At 31.6% G+C, this 18,215-nt stretch overlaps 1 protein-coding gene across 1 annotated transcript; it reads left to right on the top strand.

Annotated features, from left to right (window-relative positions):
• Nucleotides 1–5,747: 5,747 nt before the first annotated feature.
• Nucleotides 5,748–9,147, top strand: LOC108985974 (cyclic dof factor 2-like). The gene is made up of 2 exons (XM_018958468.2): nt 5,748–6,114; nt 7,460–9,147. Exons 1-2 carry the CDS (start codon nt 5,899–5,901, stop codon nt 8,756–8,758), a joined length of 1,515 nt encoding a protein of 504 aa, XP_018814013.1. The 5' UTR covers nt 5,748–5,898; the 3' UTR covers nt 8,759–9,147.
• Nucleotides 9,148–18,215: the final 9,068 nt, after the last annotated feature.

The raw sequence follows: 18,215 nt of genomic DNA, 5'->3' as shown, positions 1-18,215 counted from the left end.
AAAAAAAAAGTTGCATTTGGCCAGGGGGCACGCCCAACTGCTGGGCGGCATGGTAACAATCCCCTTTTAAGAAAATATATAGAGAAACGTATGATCTTAAAAAAAATCAAAAAATTACGTTACAAACTGTATAGATCAGATCGTAAAACATAAGAAGAGTGTTATATCACAAAAAGATTTCATAAAAAAATACAAATTGACACGTATGATTTGATATGGTACGTTAGATCTATTTTACATAATTTTATAATCTAAAATTTTAATGTATTATATCAATTCATGTTAATTTATAAAAATTTGCAATTAAAATATTTATATTTGAACACCAAATTGCATGATTGTATTTTGTGATTGGTTTTGCGTACTGCGTGTTTGGCCTATAGTACATTTTTTAAGTAAAATAACAATATTGTCAAAATTAAATATATATTTATCTAGAGACGTTCATGAATTCATCTCAGTGCACCGCGTCAATATTGCATACATTGTCGCACTATGTACAGTGTACACAGATCCGTGTAATGCCCGGTAATAACGTTTTTCATGGCGGTAATGCTATGTGTAGCAGAAGTAAGAAACAAGAAGAAGGTGATAGACTTTGACTTGAAAAACTAATAAAGTCAACAAAGTTTGCGCGTTTTGGCATGGGAATTCATCTCAAAACGTCATCCTCCATAACCATGAAGAAAAAGTAGCACTACTTGGAAACAAAAAAACCCTAGTGCAGGATGGCCAGGCCATGCCAGAACTATTTTCTTGAGGTTCCAAATCCCAAAAATCCATACCTAAAAATGTCATGTCACCATACAACTTATAAAAAGTCAACCACTGATCATCACATTTTCAAAGATTTCATTAATGTCACGATATTGTTTGGCCCATTCTCTTGTATTTTCTTGGTTTTTCTCTCATATTTAATTTCCTTCGTACGTCAGTCTTCCTCAACAAATGAATTACAAGTTCCTGGTATTTACCGTCAAAAATGGGAGCTTTTGATCATGGGCGCAATTACCGCGTGTTGTCTTGGTGGAGATCGAAAGGAGATCAGTCATGATCATGGCCATGCAGGGATCAGGAAAGTGGGTGAACACTATCGATCCCTTTTAAAAGAGTAATTATAACATGATCACGTCATTCCCGTGTGTCTTTATCCGATTCATCTTTTAAGTGGTCTAACTAAATTAAAATATCATCATGCACCTAATTAACATCATGTAGTTCATCGGACTTTCTGCTTAGCTAAATATAATATTAATATATATCATTCTTATATTTTCTCTGTTTATTTATTTTCTTTTTTAAGTAATATTTATTAATTAATAAAACATATAATACAAAACAGGAATTGGTCGGAAACCGACAAACTTTCAAGACGCGCATTAATTATTACAAGAAAAATAGATATTTATGACCATTCGTTTACAATAAAAATAACTATTTACTATAAAAATAAATTTATTTTAACTAAAAATAATTATTTCGATAGAAATAACTGATTGTAAATAAGTAATTTTTTTTATAGTAAATATAATATTGCATGTCACAATATGAAAACATAATTTTTCCTTGCGTATTACAATATAAATGGCTAGCTGTTCTCGATCGCGTCCAAATTGGATCAGAACCGTACGCGTCCATACAATCGAATTTATAAGCTGTAACGAGGGTAGGCATGGCAGCATTATATGTTGATTAAGGAAGGGAAGGACGTCTTAGCCAGCTTTCAAATAATTATATAAATTTATTAATATAAGCCATTCAAAATAAAAAATAAAAAATATATGAACAGTCAAAATAAGAGAGTAAAATTATGAAACTAATTAAGATTATACTTTTATAAATAATCAGGTAAAGTATCACGTCATCTCGATTCTTGTTTGAATAATTCTACATATAATTGTGAAGTACGTAAATATCGCATAATTGCTTTGAAAAATAATGAAATTTATTATTAAAAAATTAATTTTTTTCATATAAGTCTCATGTTTTATTCACTTTTTTTAAAATAATTACGCGACGATTGTACAATTCATAATTACAAATATATTTTCTCTTCTTGTTTTATATAATAACTAACGCGGAATTTCATCCTAAATACTTACGAGGTTTAGTTGATAAATCGAGAGAGTGAAAATTAATAAATGGAGAGAGTGAGAATTAATAAATGGAGACACCAGCCCATATATATGTTTTTATTGGGCCCATGAATAATGTGCTGGGAACAAGGATAGAAAGGCTTCTCAGGCAGATACATGATTGATAGGTTTGGGCTCTCAACCCAGCCCATGATGATCTACCATTTTTTTATAAGCTGAGCGTGGGCTTGGAGAGAGAGAGTGAATTCCCTAACAGCCTCCTAGTGGTATTCACTGCATTGTGATTTTTTTTTAAGAGTCTCTCTCATGTGCGGTGTTGGTTCGATTAGAGAGAGGAAGGCAAGTTTTGACTGTTAGCCTTTTTATGTGGAAAACTCATGGCCATGGCCCATTGGCATTGTCCATTACAAATTCAAAATCAGCGTGACTTTCTTACGTGTCATCAAAGAACCCTAGGATTAAGAAAGAAATTTGTTTGATGATGTCATGTGTACTGTAATTCTCAAATAATAAAAATTAAAAAAAATATAGAATGTAAAATGTGAGGAAATTATGAAGATTTTTTCTTGTTTCTTTCTTTTTTCTTTTTTGACTTTCGAGCTGCATTTATCGAGCCAACGAGCTATACGAGAAAGATAGTTTGTAAATGTTATTTTATTTTATTTTTTAAAATTTTTTATATAAAATATAATAAATAATTTAATTTTTTTAAATCTTAAAATAATATTTTATTCATTTTAACTTTTATTTAAAATCATATACAAAACCGCACGTACATTTATACAAAAAAATCTATACAACATTTTACTATTCACACAATTTCTACACACTATATTTTTTTTAATTTTTATTATTATTTTTCTTTTATCAAATATTTAATATATGAATAATAAATAGAAAAATTAAATTAATTTAAAAAGAATAAACTCAAAAAAAAAAGATTTTAAAAATATTAAAAAACTTTAAAATTTTAAAAAAATATCATATGTTGAGAATAGAAAGTTGTGTAATATTGCTCACATTTATATTGTAATTGCTTCAGGCAGGACAGCCTTGTACACGTGTCCCTTCCAGGGAATACCTCTATCTAACGGGTGGAAAAAGAGGTTCTTTTTTGGGGTGCCGGAGAAAAGTCACTACGGAAGATGCTTCACACGTGGACACGAGTGATAAGATCATAGGAGGTGCATGGAATGGATGGAGTTGATGCGACTTGCGAGAGCTCAGGTCTACTTTTTTCACTTTACGTTTTGATAGTTTTGACTAATGGCACGTGGTAAGTAAAAAAAGATGTTGACGTGGACTTATACCATTCGGGGCTTCGGATTACCACGCTCTGGAAGTAGCCGTCACAATTCGACAAGAAAAAATCTAATCACCAATTTTGTTTTTATCACTCTCGTCATCTTATCATATAAGAAAAATTCTATTCCTAAACTTCATACACCACACACTATCTTTTTTATGATTTTTTTAATTTTATTATCTTATTAAATATGTGGTATATGAATTATGAGTAAAATAATTCAATTATTTTAAGAATAATAAGATCAAAAAAAACTTTAACAAAATTTTAAAAAAATAAAAAAATTTTGATGTGTGGTGTATGGGCTTATGAATAGCAATGCTCATCATATAATATTAAATGATAAATTTTTAAATAAAATATAATAAATAATTTTTAATTATTTAATATCACATCATAAAAAAACATTTTTTAATGCAACTTCCGGCTAGATTGTATTCCTAATTATGTCTCATTTAGAACGGAAATGATTATGTAAGGAGGTCCTTGTTTCTTAGGTTATGCTTGTTTGAGAGTAAAATGATGGTATGAAAATTTTATGAATAATAATAAAATAATTTATGAATAGTAATAAGATAATTTAAATTGAATATTTGTAAAATTTTAAAAAATAATAGAAAAAAAGTTAAATAAAAAATATTATAAAATTAAAATATTGTAATAATATAGTTTTATAATATTATTTTTATTTTAAGATTTGAAAAAATTTGAATTATTTTTTATGTTTTACTTGAAAGTTTGATAAAATTGTAATAATTACTTTGAAAATTTTGTAATGAATAGTTTGAAAATCTTGTATTTAAATTATATTTGGAAATAAGTTAAGATGATGATTTTGTGTCTCATTGAAGCTTCCAAACCTGCCAATGTTTGTTTGAAAAAAATTTCAATTTCAAAATTATCATTTCATCACATCTCATTTCTAAACATCACTCGAATATAAATACTTTCAAACTATTCATTACAAATTTTCCAAAATTTTAAATAAAAAATAAAAAACAATTCAACTTTTTCAAATTTATAAACAAAAATAATGTTAAAAAACTATATTATAGTAATATAACATTTTTTGTTTAACTTTTTTCTATCTCTTTTTCCAAAATTCCATAAGGTTAAACTATCTCACTACTATTTATAAACTATTTTACTATTATTCACAAAATTCTTATCTCTTCGCACTCCCTAAGCATGACATTAGTCCTGTCATTACTAACGAACTTATACATTATATTTTAATTGAGTTTTTCGTTTAGGTGATAATTTAAGATATGAAAATGATTTAACCTTGTTTATTTAATTAGATAAAATGGAATAAAAATTGAATAAAATATTAATAGAATATAATTTTTTTTATATTATTTTTGTTTCAATATTTGAAAATTTTGAATTATTTATTATATTTTGTGTGAAAATTTAAGAAAATTACAATAATTATATGAGATGGGATGGTTTGTAAAAATAAATGAGATACAGTTTTAGAGTATGCAAATTTTGCTTATTCTCTTTTTAAAAAATAGATAAGTATAAAATTCACATGAAACAAATCTATATTTTAATAGTGAATCTCATACTTTTTTAAAAGAGTATACGATACTTACACGGCTTTAAATTATATGTATCATTACTCTTTAAGATATATGTCAAATCAATTGAAATTTATGAATAAAATTATATTAATTCATTAAACACACAACTAATTTGGAAGCCGGATAAAATTGAAAAATATAATTTATTAATCGCAAAAAACAAAAAAGAAATAAAAACAGTTATTGATACTCCATGGACCCATTGAATTGGATGGGAAGCGTTCAATTTTGGTATGAGTTTTTCTTTTTGGGAAAGTAGAACTTTATTGCGGGGAAAAGGACACGAAAAAGGCAGGCAGTAGGCCAACTTCTATTGTCATCCACATGTATACATGGCCTCCCTCCTCTTAAACAAAGAGATAAAAGAAAACCAAAATAATTAAATAAATAAAAAAACAGGAATTTTATCTGTTATCTTACATTTTGCATCAATCTATCATTTACAATATTATTTTATAAAATAAATTTAAAATTTGACATATTAAGTCTGAATAAAAACAACAAGACTTCAGCAAAAAAATAATATTAAAAAAAAAATTAACGAAGAAGAATCGTTTAGGAGAAGAGAAAAATACAATGATGCTGACTAGGATTAGAAAACCCAAATGTGCTTACTTTTGGCAAATCGTAGAAAAAAGGGAGAGAGATGTTTTAAAGGCCACAAAACAAACTTGTGGCCGAGAATTCTCCAATTGACTGCTGATGTGGCACCCCACCTGCCCAAACGGGATCAATTGAAAACGTATAATCGAAGAGACTACGACGACGACGAAGACGCCACACTCACTCACTCGCACAAACGTGCCATCTCTCTCTCTCTCTCTCTTCTGTTCTGTTTTTTTTTTTTTTGGTTAGGAGAAGAAAATAAAAAACCGGAAACGAAGAAAGCTGAAATCGGAGAGAAAAAAAAATGTTGGAAGCAAGAGACCCGGCGATTAAGCTCTTCGGGAAGACGATCACCGTACCGGAGATTACGGCCAACGGGTCGGTTGACTCTACAGGAGCTCCAGCTCCGTATTCAGGTCCTGTGGTTGAAGATAATATCGATCAGGACCAAGCTTGTTCGACCGACTCTTCGCTCGAAAACAATTCAGACGGAGATGGAGAAGAGCGAGAGGCTAAGAAGGTAAGGGATTCTGGGAGCGACCCATTGTTTTGTTGGTTTTGACTTGGTTTGAACATGGTGGTGGCCTAGTTTTGTTTCTTAATGATGATTTGATGAAGATTAATAATGATGATTAGTGGGTTTTTCGAGTGTGATTCGGTGGGTTTAGATTTTCTTCATCAGCTGTTGAATGGGGTTGAGTTTTAATTTTTTGCTTCACTATTCAAAGGTGAGATTTTGGTCGGTTTTTGTTTAGGAATTAGTATATTATGATGAGTTTGCTTGAGGTTGTATAGGTTAATTTTGATTGGTTCGGGGATTGCCTGTCTAATTTCTGTATAGATTAACATTAACTCAAGAAGTGGTTACGGCTGTACTAGTTTCGATCTTTGGTCGATTTGATAAAATTCTTCATCTCAGTTGCTGGTTTTCTGGATATTGGCTTCTTACTAGATTTCGTGTATGCTTTGTTTCTTTTATCGGAGACGTATATTTTTAACCAGATTTTGGCAATTGATGGGTTAGATTATTTTGGTTTCTTTTAGCAATCTGATGTCAAAGGCTATACAATTTTTCATTGTCATCGTTTTCTATGGTTAACATTTGGACCTGAAAATGCCGTCTCCTATTGATATCCTTATGTTTTGTAAGGACTTTCCCAATTCTAAGATCGAGTAGAATCTTCAATTTTATCGTTAAAGTCTGGAACTGTTTCTTCTTTTTTTCTTTTGGTCTTTTATCAGGTGAAATGATTTTTTTGGCTGTTGCATGACACTTTTACCATTGCCTTATCAGTCCTAGTTCATTTACTCCTTAGGTGGCTTTGAGCACATGGTGCTACAGTTGTCTACTCCTTGCACAGAGAGTGTAAAAGGAAGTTAGTACAATTTTCCTGCTTATTCTTCCTTCCTGGCTTTAACTAATTATCGTTAATCGTCCATTTGGTCATGTAGAGGTCATGACACAGACATGAGTTTGAATCTATACGAAATTCTTCCAAACCTCGCCTGTCCCAACAGACTGGTCATCATGTCTTTTTGTAGGTACCTTGAAAGTTTTACGAACACTTGAATCTTAACATCCTAGACATCCACAACAAAGATAGTTAAGCCTTTGTTGGGTAACTGAGATCGGTTTGAAGTGCTTAAATAGGTTAATTATATATTACTTTTGCTGGCTGCTTCTTTTTTTTTGCAACTATGAAACTTTGGTTCCAAATGACAATTCAAAAGATTTGTGAGATATGCTCTTCTGTGTTATTTACTTACTTCCTGAAAATGGTTCTCACTGTAATTGTTGTGTTGATATTTTTCATCCATTTGTCTTTAAATATTTCTTCTCTCATTGGAAAATCTGATTAATTCAGGACACGTTGGGAGAAAAGCCAACTGAGAATAACCAGGAAGACCCAGGCCCACCTGTGTCTTCAGAAGCATTAACAAATCCAGATGCGACCTCAGGAATAAGTGAGAATTCTAAAACACCCTCTGTTGAGAAGGAGAGTGCTACATTAAAAAATTCAAAGCCCGAAGAAGAACATAGCGAGTCTAATAATTCACAAGAAAAACCCCTGAAGAAGCCCGACAAGATACTTCCATGCCCCCGCTGCACTAGCATGGACACCAAGTTCTGTTACTTCAATAATTACAATGTCAACCAACCTCGGCACTTCTGCAAGAACTGCCAGAGATACTGGACAGCTGGTGGGACAATGAGGAATGTGCCTGTGGGTGCTGGTCGTCGCAAGAACAAGAATTCTGCTTCTCACTACCGCCATATAACTGTCTCTGAAGCTCTCCAGAATGCTGGAACTGATCTTACAAATGGAGTCCACCATCCATCACTGAAATCGAATGGCACTGTCCTCACATTTGGATCAGACTCACCCCTTTGTGAATCAATGGCTTCTGTACTGAACCTTGCTGATAAAACAATGAGGAACTGCACACAAAATGGGTTTCAGATACCAGAAGAGCTAAGGATTCCAGTTTCTTATGGGGGTGGAGAAAATGGAGACGATTGTTCAAATGGAGCTTCAGTTGTAACTTCAAATTCAAAGGATGATCCTGGAAAAACTGGATCACAAGAGCAAGTAATGAGCAATTGTCAGGGGTTCCCACCTCAAATTCCTTGCTTTCCTGGGGCCCCTTGGCCTTATCCATGGAATTCAGCTCAGTGGAACTCCCCCATGCCACCACCTGCTTTCTGCCCTCCGGGCTTTCCTATGCCATTTTACCCTGCCGGAGCTTATTGGGGATGTGCTGTGCCAGGCACTTGGAGCATCCCATGGCTTCCTCAGCCAACATCTCCAACCCCAGGCTCTGGTCCTAACTCTCCAACCTTGGGGAAACATTCACGAGATGAGAATGTTCTCACACCAAGCAACTCTGGGGATGAGGAACCACTAAAAGAAAAGAATGCCGAGAGATGCCTTTGGATTCCAAAGACATTGAGGATTGATGACCCAGGAGAAGCTGCAAGAAGCTCTATATGGGCAACACTGGGACTTAAGAATGACAAGGCTGACTCAATTAGTGGGGGAGGACTCTTTAAGGCATTCCGATCAAAGACTGATGAAAAGAATAACATAGCTGAGACCTCACCAGTCTTACAAGCGAATCCGGCAGCATTGTCTAGGTCACTCAACTTCCATGAGAGCTCGTAAACATGTAGCTTATGATTTCAGAAACGGTTCATGGTGGTGCAGACAGATTGGCAGTCTTCAACTGGTCCATTCAAAGTTCCTTAAACTGCGAATACCATGGGATTATTTTGAGTTCACTGGCCTCATTTCTAAGAATCTAAAGCCAGTCCAAATTAGGAAGAGCAGAGGAGGATTGTCTGCCATATCCCCTTAATGAGAAAATAGCCACTTTAATTTAGTCGTAGGAACTGATTTCATGTGTTAGTGTGAACAGGTGCCTTTTGTTTTGAGTAAGATGTTTTATTTTTGCTGAGTTCATGTACATATTTCTATATGCAATAGTGAGCGCTAGAACAAAGTGTGTACCAAAATCCCAGATGTTCTTAAATAAATTTGGGAGTTGAATTCTACGCGGGTGTTTTTACTACTGCCCAAGTCCATATTTTCTGTCTCCAGCCCTTTGTTGACAAATAATACATACTTTGTGGCGCATTATGGAACAATATTAGACGGAGTAATGCTACTCAATCTCCATACACAATATTTTTTAAAATTTTTTAATATTTAAAATTTTTTTTTTTTAGTTTATTCTTTTTCAAAAATATTAAAATTTAAAAAAATATGATGGGGAGAGATTGAGAAAGTTACGTAGCATTGCTCTTGTTTGGAAAAATGAAGAGTACATTAAAAAGTTTTTCATAGTCTATGTTTAGAGTATTTCTTAAAAACCGACCCAAATCAAGCCAAGAGAGTTACTTTCATTCTTCACGGCTCTACAGGAAACAACATGGAGGCTGCGATGGAAAAGTTCTTGTAGGCCCTCGACTTGAAAGATAGTCTTGGGTTCTTGTTACAAAAGGCCAACCACCTCTCCTTTTCTTTACCCAAGAATCCAAGAATGTAGCACCAAAAGATGGAAAGCTAGCTTTTCCTTTCTTCACTTGTTGCCTTCTTTTTCTCCTTTTCCTTCTGTAATCCTTCAATAAGTTCGTGCCTCCGTTCAATGGTAGAAAGACCACATAATGTGCCAAAAAGCAAAATTATCAATCCAAAAATGCGGTGAGTCATCGAGGTTGCATTTAGATGTTGAGTTGAGTTGAACTCTTTATAAATAATAGTGAATTGAGATGATTAAGTAAATTTTATAAAATCTATCTAAGATAAGTTTAATGTGTTTAGATGTATTTATGAAAAGTTAAAAAATATTACGGATCCCGCGTGTAAGTAAATATTGAATTAAAAAAAGTTATAGATACCACGTGTAAAAATGTTTCGATTTGAGATAAGTTTAATAATTTGAGAGTTGAGTGTTTAGATATTAGACTCAGTTTAAAATTAGACTGAACTGAGTTAACTTCAATTGAGTCTATCAACCAAACGAGACCTTAAAGGTTTGACATTGCTGTATACTAAGATTGCGATTTTTAATAAAATTACTGCACTTGGTCGATCCATCCAAATAAAAAGATATGTGTTCCTGCTATTAAAAGATATTGGTAAACTTTTTTCGAGTAATAATATAGTTCATACAAACTCGTGCAAATATTTTAAAAGAGTAAGATCTACGGTAAAAAAAAAAAAAGTAATTAGATCCCTTTTTTTTCAAAAAACCTCTACTACGAGAGTTTGCACAAAATAATTTTCTTATATTTTTCTATCTTGGTAAGCAAAGGTTGGCAACCATGCAAGCTGGAGTGAAATGAGCTGTTTACTGGGACCATTGCACGTGATGCCATTAAGCCTCATGGCGTCTTTTCCTGCCCGTCCTTTTCTTGATGCTTCTGTCTTTTTGGCCATTGCCTGGAGAGAAAACAGAAATCTGTTCTTGTTCGTTTTCCTTTTCTTTTTTTGTCCTAATTTTACTATATGCGGCTGAATTTGATTTATGTAATTGGTTTATTCAATGATGATGGTTAAAGTCAGAAAACTGAAGAGTTATAGCCTCTGGATTGGTAGCAGCATATAATTTTAGAGCATTGCTACACAACCTCCACTACACTCCACACTCCACACTTTTTAAAATTTTTTAAATTTTTTAAATTTTTTTAAAAATTTTTTTTGAGTTTATTCTTTTTAAATTATTTCAAAATTTTTAATTCATTATTTATATAATAAATATTTAATAAAAGAAAAAAATAATAAAAATTAAAAATAATGTAGAGTGTGGAGTGTTAGGAGGTTGTGAAGAGTTTTTGATAATTTTAAAGAGATTAACTGCTCATCATCTCCATACATTACATATTATATTTTTTTAAATTTTTAAATTTTTTAATATTTTTAAAAATCTTTTTTTGAGTTTATTCTTTTTAAACTAATTTAATTTTTCTATTCATTATTTATATATTAAATATTTGATAAAAAAAATTAAAATTAAAAAAAATATGATGTGTGGAAATTGTGTGAATAGTAAGAGGTTGTGTAGATTTTTTTTAATTTTAAAGAAATTAACTGCTCATCATCTCTACATATTACACACCACACTTATTTCTATTTTCTTAATTTTTTTAATTTTTTTTTGGTTTTATTCTCTCAAAAATAATTACTTTTTTCTACTCATCATCCATACACTATATATTTGATAAGAGAAAAAAAAAATTATATATGATGTGAGAATGATGAGTAGAATTTTTCAATCTTAAATAATGTGACTCTCCTTTTATCTTATAGCTGCTAATTTGCTTTAATAATTTATTTTTTTATCAGCAACTAGAACTAATTTTATTGCAATTTGAAAGCAGAATGAACCATAGCTACTTGCTTAGAGATTATGGGTTGCATTCTGACCCTTACTATGCTACACGACTTAAACTAGACACTTTCCACTGAAAGAAAGATTCAAAACCCAAACCCAGCTAGTCCTCACAGATAATATTCTAAATATATATATTAGCAGTGAGTGACGTGTAATGCACATTTTTCTAGTGACTAATATTCACAAAATATAAAAATAATATATTTTTTTAAATAAAATTAATTAGTCAATAATTTAATGTACAAGAATAGAAAAATAAAATTTAACAAGCATCATAATGATAACAAAATGTTACAGTAATATGAGTAATATGAAAATTAAAAGATTTTAGATATTCTAGCAATAGTTTTCTTAACAAAATATATGAATTGTAGAATTTAACCACACTACTCAATAACTCAGGAAGGACTAAAAAAATCATTTTATCTAAATGATTTTAGTTAATTAATAATATTATGAGATTTAAATTATATTAAAAATTATAATTATTTATATGATTTAATTCTCTTAAAAATATTTAACAAAATTTTATTTTTTATTTAATGATAAAATATTAGTATTTTATAAATTAAAATTGAATTTATATTCTAATTATCTAACTAAATGTGGGCTGTGGATATCCAACTTTGTGGGCTTTCTTTGGTAGTCTCGGATTATTGATCCAGCCCACTCACGAAAGTCTCCGAAAACAATTCAAATTAGAGCTACGTCATGCCATCACCCATACGGCAACCGCTTTTATACTTTAACGTAAACAGCAATAATTGTTTATTACTGTTCACTTTATAGTGGTTTTTAAGATATAAGGGGATATAATATATATCTGAAATTTGCTCTCTATCGTGTCTCACAAAATTGGTTTTATAATAAGATAAAATTTTGGGATTTTAGCTCAACTTGGGTACCTCAGCATTAGCAGTGAATTAGCTAAAATTTGATCAAAATTTAATTAAAAAATTCATTTTTATAAATTTAGCTAACTAATTTTCAATAACACTAAATAACATATTCTTCAAATCTATCACTATTTTATTAAAATATTAATTTTAACATTTTCATTTATTTTAATTTTAATATTTATTCGTTATTAAGAAAGTATACATTAATTTTCTAACGTTTATATTATTCCTAACGAATATAATTTTCTAATAGTCATTTTTTTTACAACAGTCATATTTTTTTAACTAATATATTTTTTCAACGATCATATTTTTTCAACGATCATATATTCACAACAGATATATTTTTGTTACAGTATTTTTTTTCTTGTGCGGGAGGAATAGCAGGCGGGAAGAGGAATTTTTTATGGTCAAAATAATATTTGGCCAGCAACTTGAGCTGGCCAAATTTGGTCAATAAACAAACCTTAGGCTAAAAATACTGTAGGTTAATTGAGTCTATTGTAGTTAATTTTTGTGCAATTTAGCTAAAATTTGACCAAAATTTAGTTAAATTGATTCCACTGTTAGTATTCTAAGTTATGTTTGGATAGTAAGATGATCTCAAATATTCTGTGAATAATAATGAGAAATTAATAAAAAAATAATGATAAAATATTAAATAATAATGGATAATAATAAATAATAATAAAATATTATAATACTTTATTAGTTAAACTAGTGTTACGCTTCGTTTGATTACATAGTTTAAATGAGATGAGATGAAATATTTTATTAAAAGTTAAATAAAATATTATTAAAATATAATTTTATAATATGAATTTTATTTTAAGATTTAAAAAAATTAAATTATTTATTATATTTTATATAAAAATTTAAAAAAATTATAATAATAAAATAAGATTATTATACGTTGGGTCCTTGGCAAAGTAAAGCCAAACCATCGGTATTCGTGACTGCAAAGTCAACCTGAAAAAGTATACTTTGTAGAGAAAGTAGACATCTCAACTTGTCTTCCTTAAGTATTGGTCATGGCCTACTTTATGTCAAGTCTAAAATTTAGTTAGAATGTTAATTTTTAGTTATAGTATTAATTTTTGATTAAATGAGTCTATATTAGACTAGCTATCTTAAAGTTAAAATAATAATATAATATTATATATATTTTTTATTTTATTTTTTACAAATACAATTTATATATTTCCTAAATCTTCATGCTTTGTAAAAATAATGTATCTATTCTATCAATATTCGTAATTAGTAAAATAAATAATGTACATGCCATGCATATTTTACCATTCAAAGAGAGAGGGAAGTGAATAAATAATAAAATATTACTTTCCATTGTGAATAGTAGCTAGTCATGTTTGGAGAGGACTTGAAATTTACTATAGCTCAAGTCTTAAGTTTTGGACTTTTGACTAGTCTAATGTGAAAGCTTTTTCTTATATCTAGCTAAAGTTTAGATTTGTATTGACATTTGGCTAGTCCATTACTAATGCTCTTATGTTAGTTGGATAAGACCCAACTTATTGCTAATTTAGTTTAAGATAAGTATTATGAAATCTGTTCAACATGAACTCCATTTGGGACCTTTACTTGTGAGAAATAATTTTTATAAATTTTAAATAGATAAATTTATAAGAAAATCGATCTTATATTGAAAAAGTATAAAAAAAAAAATAACGAAACTCTCACTTCTTTGTAAAAGAGCTGCGCAAAGATTTCAAATTTGTAACTAAAACTATTCTTTCCTTATTTTCTTCCTCAAACACGTGGAAGTTTGGAAGAAAAATGAAAAGGGCAACAAGGAATCAAGTAAGAAGCTTGGCACTTGGAGATCAGAAAATCTTAGATCTTTTAATGGTGACATGTGATGTTTCCTTTTCAAGCACATGATGAACATCATTCTTTAGAGTTTAGACTTTCACGTGCGGTGAACTCTGACTAATCTGATTATATTTACCTACAATCCACATTAACTCACAACGATGTGGAGCTAAACAAATTAAATAGTTCATATAATAATTATATCAAATAACAAAACATTATGATATATTCCATTGCAGTAGATAAAGCTGGTCAGAACTATAGCCAGTGAACAGCCACGTAATAAAATTCTTTTCTTTATTTTAAAATTCTGTAATTTTAAGAGTAAGATTAAATACAGTTTTAAGATATGTAAATTTTATGTATTTATTTTTTTAAAAAAGTATGACTCATCTTAAAAACTTTTTAAAAAATATATATATATATATATACAAAAGTTATAAACTTTAAGACTATATAAATTATTTTACTTAAAATAAAGAGTACCATATTTTTATTGCTTTAAATGCAAAGGAGATGACAGTCTATATTGTGCAACCATTAGAATAGTTTTCAACTCTGGTGGTACAATGGCTAGAGTTTACTGTAACTGGCGGATTGCTTCGATCACAGAGTATGTGTTCTTTAGAGCAATAGACAATTTTAAAAAGGGATTAAACGACCTAAATAAAATGGCATATTATTAGAAAGTAGAAACAAACAAAAAGGGGTAGTGGGTGCAAGGGCTGATAAATTCACAAAAGCACTCAATTATTTTCTTTATGCTTTCTTCTTATCTGTACAGCGAAATTGTCTCAGTGTTATATGCGCAGTTAATGCCCCTTCATTGGATCTGAAGCTGAAGCGGTTCCCTATGAAAGCCCAAAAGCTGCTTTCTGCTAGCTTTCAAGTCTCATATCATCCGAGCTTGGATTCGGAAATCTGAGAGAGCTACTTTTTTTTTTTTTTTGGCTGTTTCTCATATCATCAGAATCCTGCCAGGGAATAATGAGTCGGTCCTGTTTTCTCAGCGTCCTTCTTGTTTCATCACTTCTGGTTCTGTGTTTCTCTCATGGTATTACCCTTGCTTTAATTTTTGCCTTTTCTTTTCCTAGGAATAAATTCTGTCTGATTTTATTCTTTTCTTAATTTGGTCTCCTTTTCCTTGCGCGTTTTCTTGACCATTAGAAGGATTCGGAAGAAAAGTGATGGAGACTGTTGAGCATGAAGATTCCACTTTTCGAGTAGAGGTCAGTATCGTTTTTTCTTTCCTTTATTTTTTTTTTTTAAATATGCGTCTTATGGTTGTTTCACTCCGTAATTCTTTTTTAATTGTGTTATGTCCATAGAGTAAATATTTGTTTGTTGTCCAGGAAAGTACTGTTGGAAAATCGAGGATGATGATAGAAGTGATGGATTATTCGGATCCCGGGCCAAACACTAATCCGAGAAGTGGGTACATTTTCAGCCCTCCTCCGTCAGTCTAATTGAGGTTATCAACCAAAGACTAAAGGGATTGTCATTTTCTTTTGTCTTTCTCAAGCCAAGCCAAGTTTATGCAGATGAGTAGGCAGCGTTGTTAAGAAGGTTGGAGTTGTTTATGCTACTAAGAGATGTTCTTTTTTTCAATTGTAATTAGTGAATAGGTTGCAGTTGGTTGAAGCTTTGGATTCTTCTTCTTCTTCTCCTTTGTCTTCAAGTGTGCAATAAAACAGTATGCTAATGCTTGTCCTTACTGTTGTATCCAAGCAAAGAGGTATAGAATAACACATTTGCTCTTCAATGAGATGATCGATTACAAGCTCTGTCTGTGTTACTTGCAAAGTTCAATTTTCGAGGCTGAAGTTGTGAATCATTGCTGTCCTACTGTTAATTTGTATGCTCATGAACTCGATTAATCTGTATGCCATAACATTCTCGGTTTCTCTCATGATTATAGAGGGGCTCATGTCCATTTCTTTGCCATGTCAATCCCTGATGCGATAAGCTCTGGTTTTAGTTCTTGTTTACTAGCATATTGTTGTGACCAATTTGTGTTTCATGGTAACCGATTAAGTCTAATTTGATGTCCTTTGGGTTGAATGTTGGTATATAAAAGTTCATGCTGAGCTTTAACAACTTCACTTGTACATTATTCTGTAGTATTTCTGGCTCACATTTTATTATATTACAAGATCAACAATTCAAGCTTCCCTCAGTTATATCAATGCCAACACCAAGGGTTGGCCCAAGTGGTGAAGGCCTTGGTCTTGAGGTATCACTCCCTTCAAGGTCCAAGGTTTAACACCTTATGGGTGCAAACAACCCTTTGGGGCCACACTCCTGGTGAAAAGCCAACGATTTAACCAGTTTCATGTAGGAAAACTTCCGAAGGTGCGGTGCATGGGACTGAGGTTTACTCTGTTGGAGAGGGTCCCCGACATAAAAAAAAAAAGTTATATCAATGCCCTCGAGGTGATTTACAATAGAAAATTATTTGACTTGGTGGAGTGCAATGTGTTGAGTTAAATAGACTTCTTAATTATGCTTTCACGTGCATGAAAGTGCACCTGCAGCATTATTAACATAAATCGGGTTCTGTTGCAAATATCATGCTCCCTTGGCGGTGGCTCATGCTGTATTTAAAATATTTGTGTTCCTTGAGAGCCGCCTTCCTCAATCCCTGTTGATAGATAATTCCAACTTTCTGCATAAGTACTAGAGGTGCATGCTCAACTAGCTAGTGGATGACAACATATCTTCTTCCAATTTGCAGTTTAAGTTTTTTAATATTTGGTCCTGTGATCTGGACTGACTAGGATCTTTTGAATCTCTATTTAATACAACCATGATCGTGGAATTACTCCAACATATGCAGTAAAGAGCAAACTAATGATCATAGACTCATCATGGTGATAATCTTGGAAGATGTTCTTTGAGACTTTAGGAGGGCAGTGGACGGAGTTTGTGTATTCTTCTTACTTGAAAATTCATACATTTGTGTATAATTGCTAAGCGGAGGGGGAAAAAGAAAGGAGAAAAACATTAACACGAGATGTTTCCTTTACCTGTTGCACTGTTCTAATAGGAGAAACTTTCTAGCTTATGTTGCTAGAGTTTTTTCCGTATGTCACATGCATTACGGGCGAAGAAGGCAGGTACTAGCAATCTCGGTTATTTAAGGTTTCTTTAGTTTTTTTTTTTTTTTTTGTTCATAGATTTTGTCAATCGCAGTGGTCAAACAGATCAGTTTCTGAAAATGAATTACAGTTTGGGATAATTTCCTCTCTATTTCCGATTCTTTGGTATTCCTTTGAAACTATCAAAGTTTTAATAGTACTTTTATTCGATATTCTGTGCAAATCAACGAATTTTTGTGTAATCTTTCTTCTTTTTTTTGTTTTGTTTACTCCTACACGCTCTGTACATCACAGGCGATGGCCAAAAAGAAAAGATGTTTATGAAGAGGGGCAATGAGAAGGTATAGACTTGACTAAGAATGATTGCCCCATTGAAACCATTGGGCACCGCACCAATTTCCCCTCTCATGCCGTGTGTGGAACGAGAACTAGAAGAGGTTACATATTTCTCAGATAGTATTGGGCACTCCTCCAAGCGTTTATGGAAGAAATTACAGTGACAACTTCGCAAGATGCAAACTTTTTACCCCAACAGAGATGGCACTTTCTTCAAACAGGTCTTATATAAAATATCTGGAGAAACCCATGCGCGGAAAATGAATAGCATTATAAAATTTCAAACCGGTCCGTGTAAACTGTAGGAAAAATAGTGGGTAGCCCTCATGGTCAAAGTTTATTACTTTCCTAGAAATTTCAGAACTTATCCCAGAAGAAGGAAGGAAAAAGATAGAAATAAAGAAAGAAACTTCAATGCTTTTTCTTCCCTCAGCAAAGTCAAGCCAACTTTGGAAAACCGGCAGATTCTTGGCAAATCCCATATACAAACATACATATGCGGACAAAGAAGAACAGGCCAGCCTCAGCTATATTTTTGCATATGTTTCCAACACTACTCCTAA

Source organism: Juglans regia, chromosome 1, assembly GCF_001411555.2.
Source record: "Juglans regia cultivar Chandler chromosome 1, Walnut 2.0, whole genome shotgun sequence".
NCBI classification, from domain to species: Eukaryota; Viridiplantae; Streptophyta; class Magnoliopsida; order Fagales; family Juglandaceae; genus Juglans; species Juglans regia.
The sequence above is the reverse complement of the archived record's forward strand: the minus strand, read 5'-3'. Positions and strand labels throughout refer to the sequence as shown.

Coding starts and splice junctions, on each gene's coding strand:
- LOC108985974 (XM_018958468.2), top strand. CDS start 5,899: ATGTTGGAAGCAAGAGACCCGGCGATTAAGCTCTTCGGGAAGACGATC. Junction 6,115..7,459: donor AAGAGCGAGAGGCTAAGAAG/GTAAGGGATTCT, acceptor TGATTAATTCAG/GACACGTTGGGAGAAAAGCC.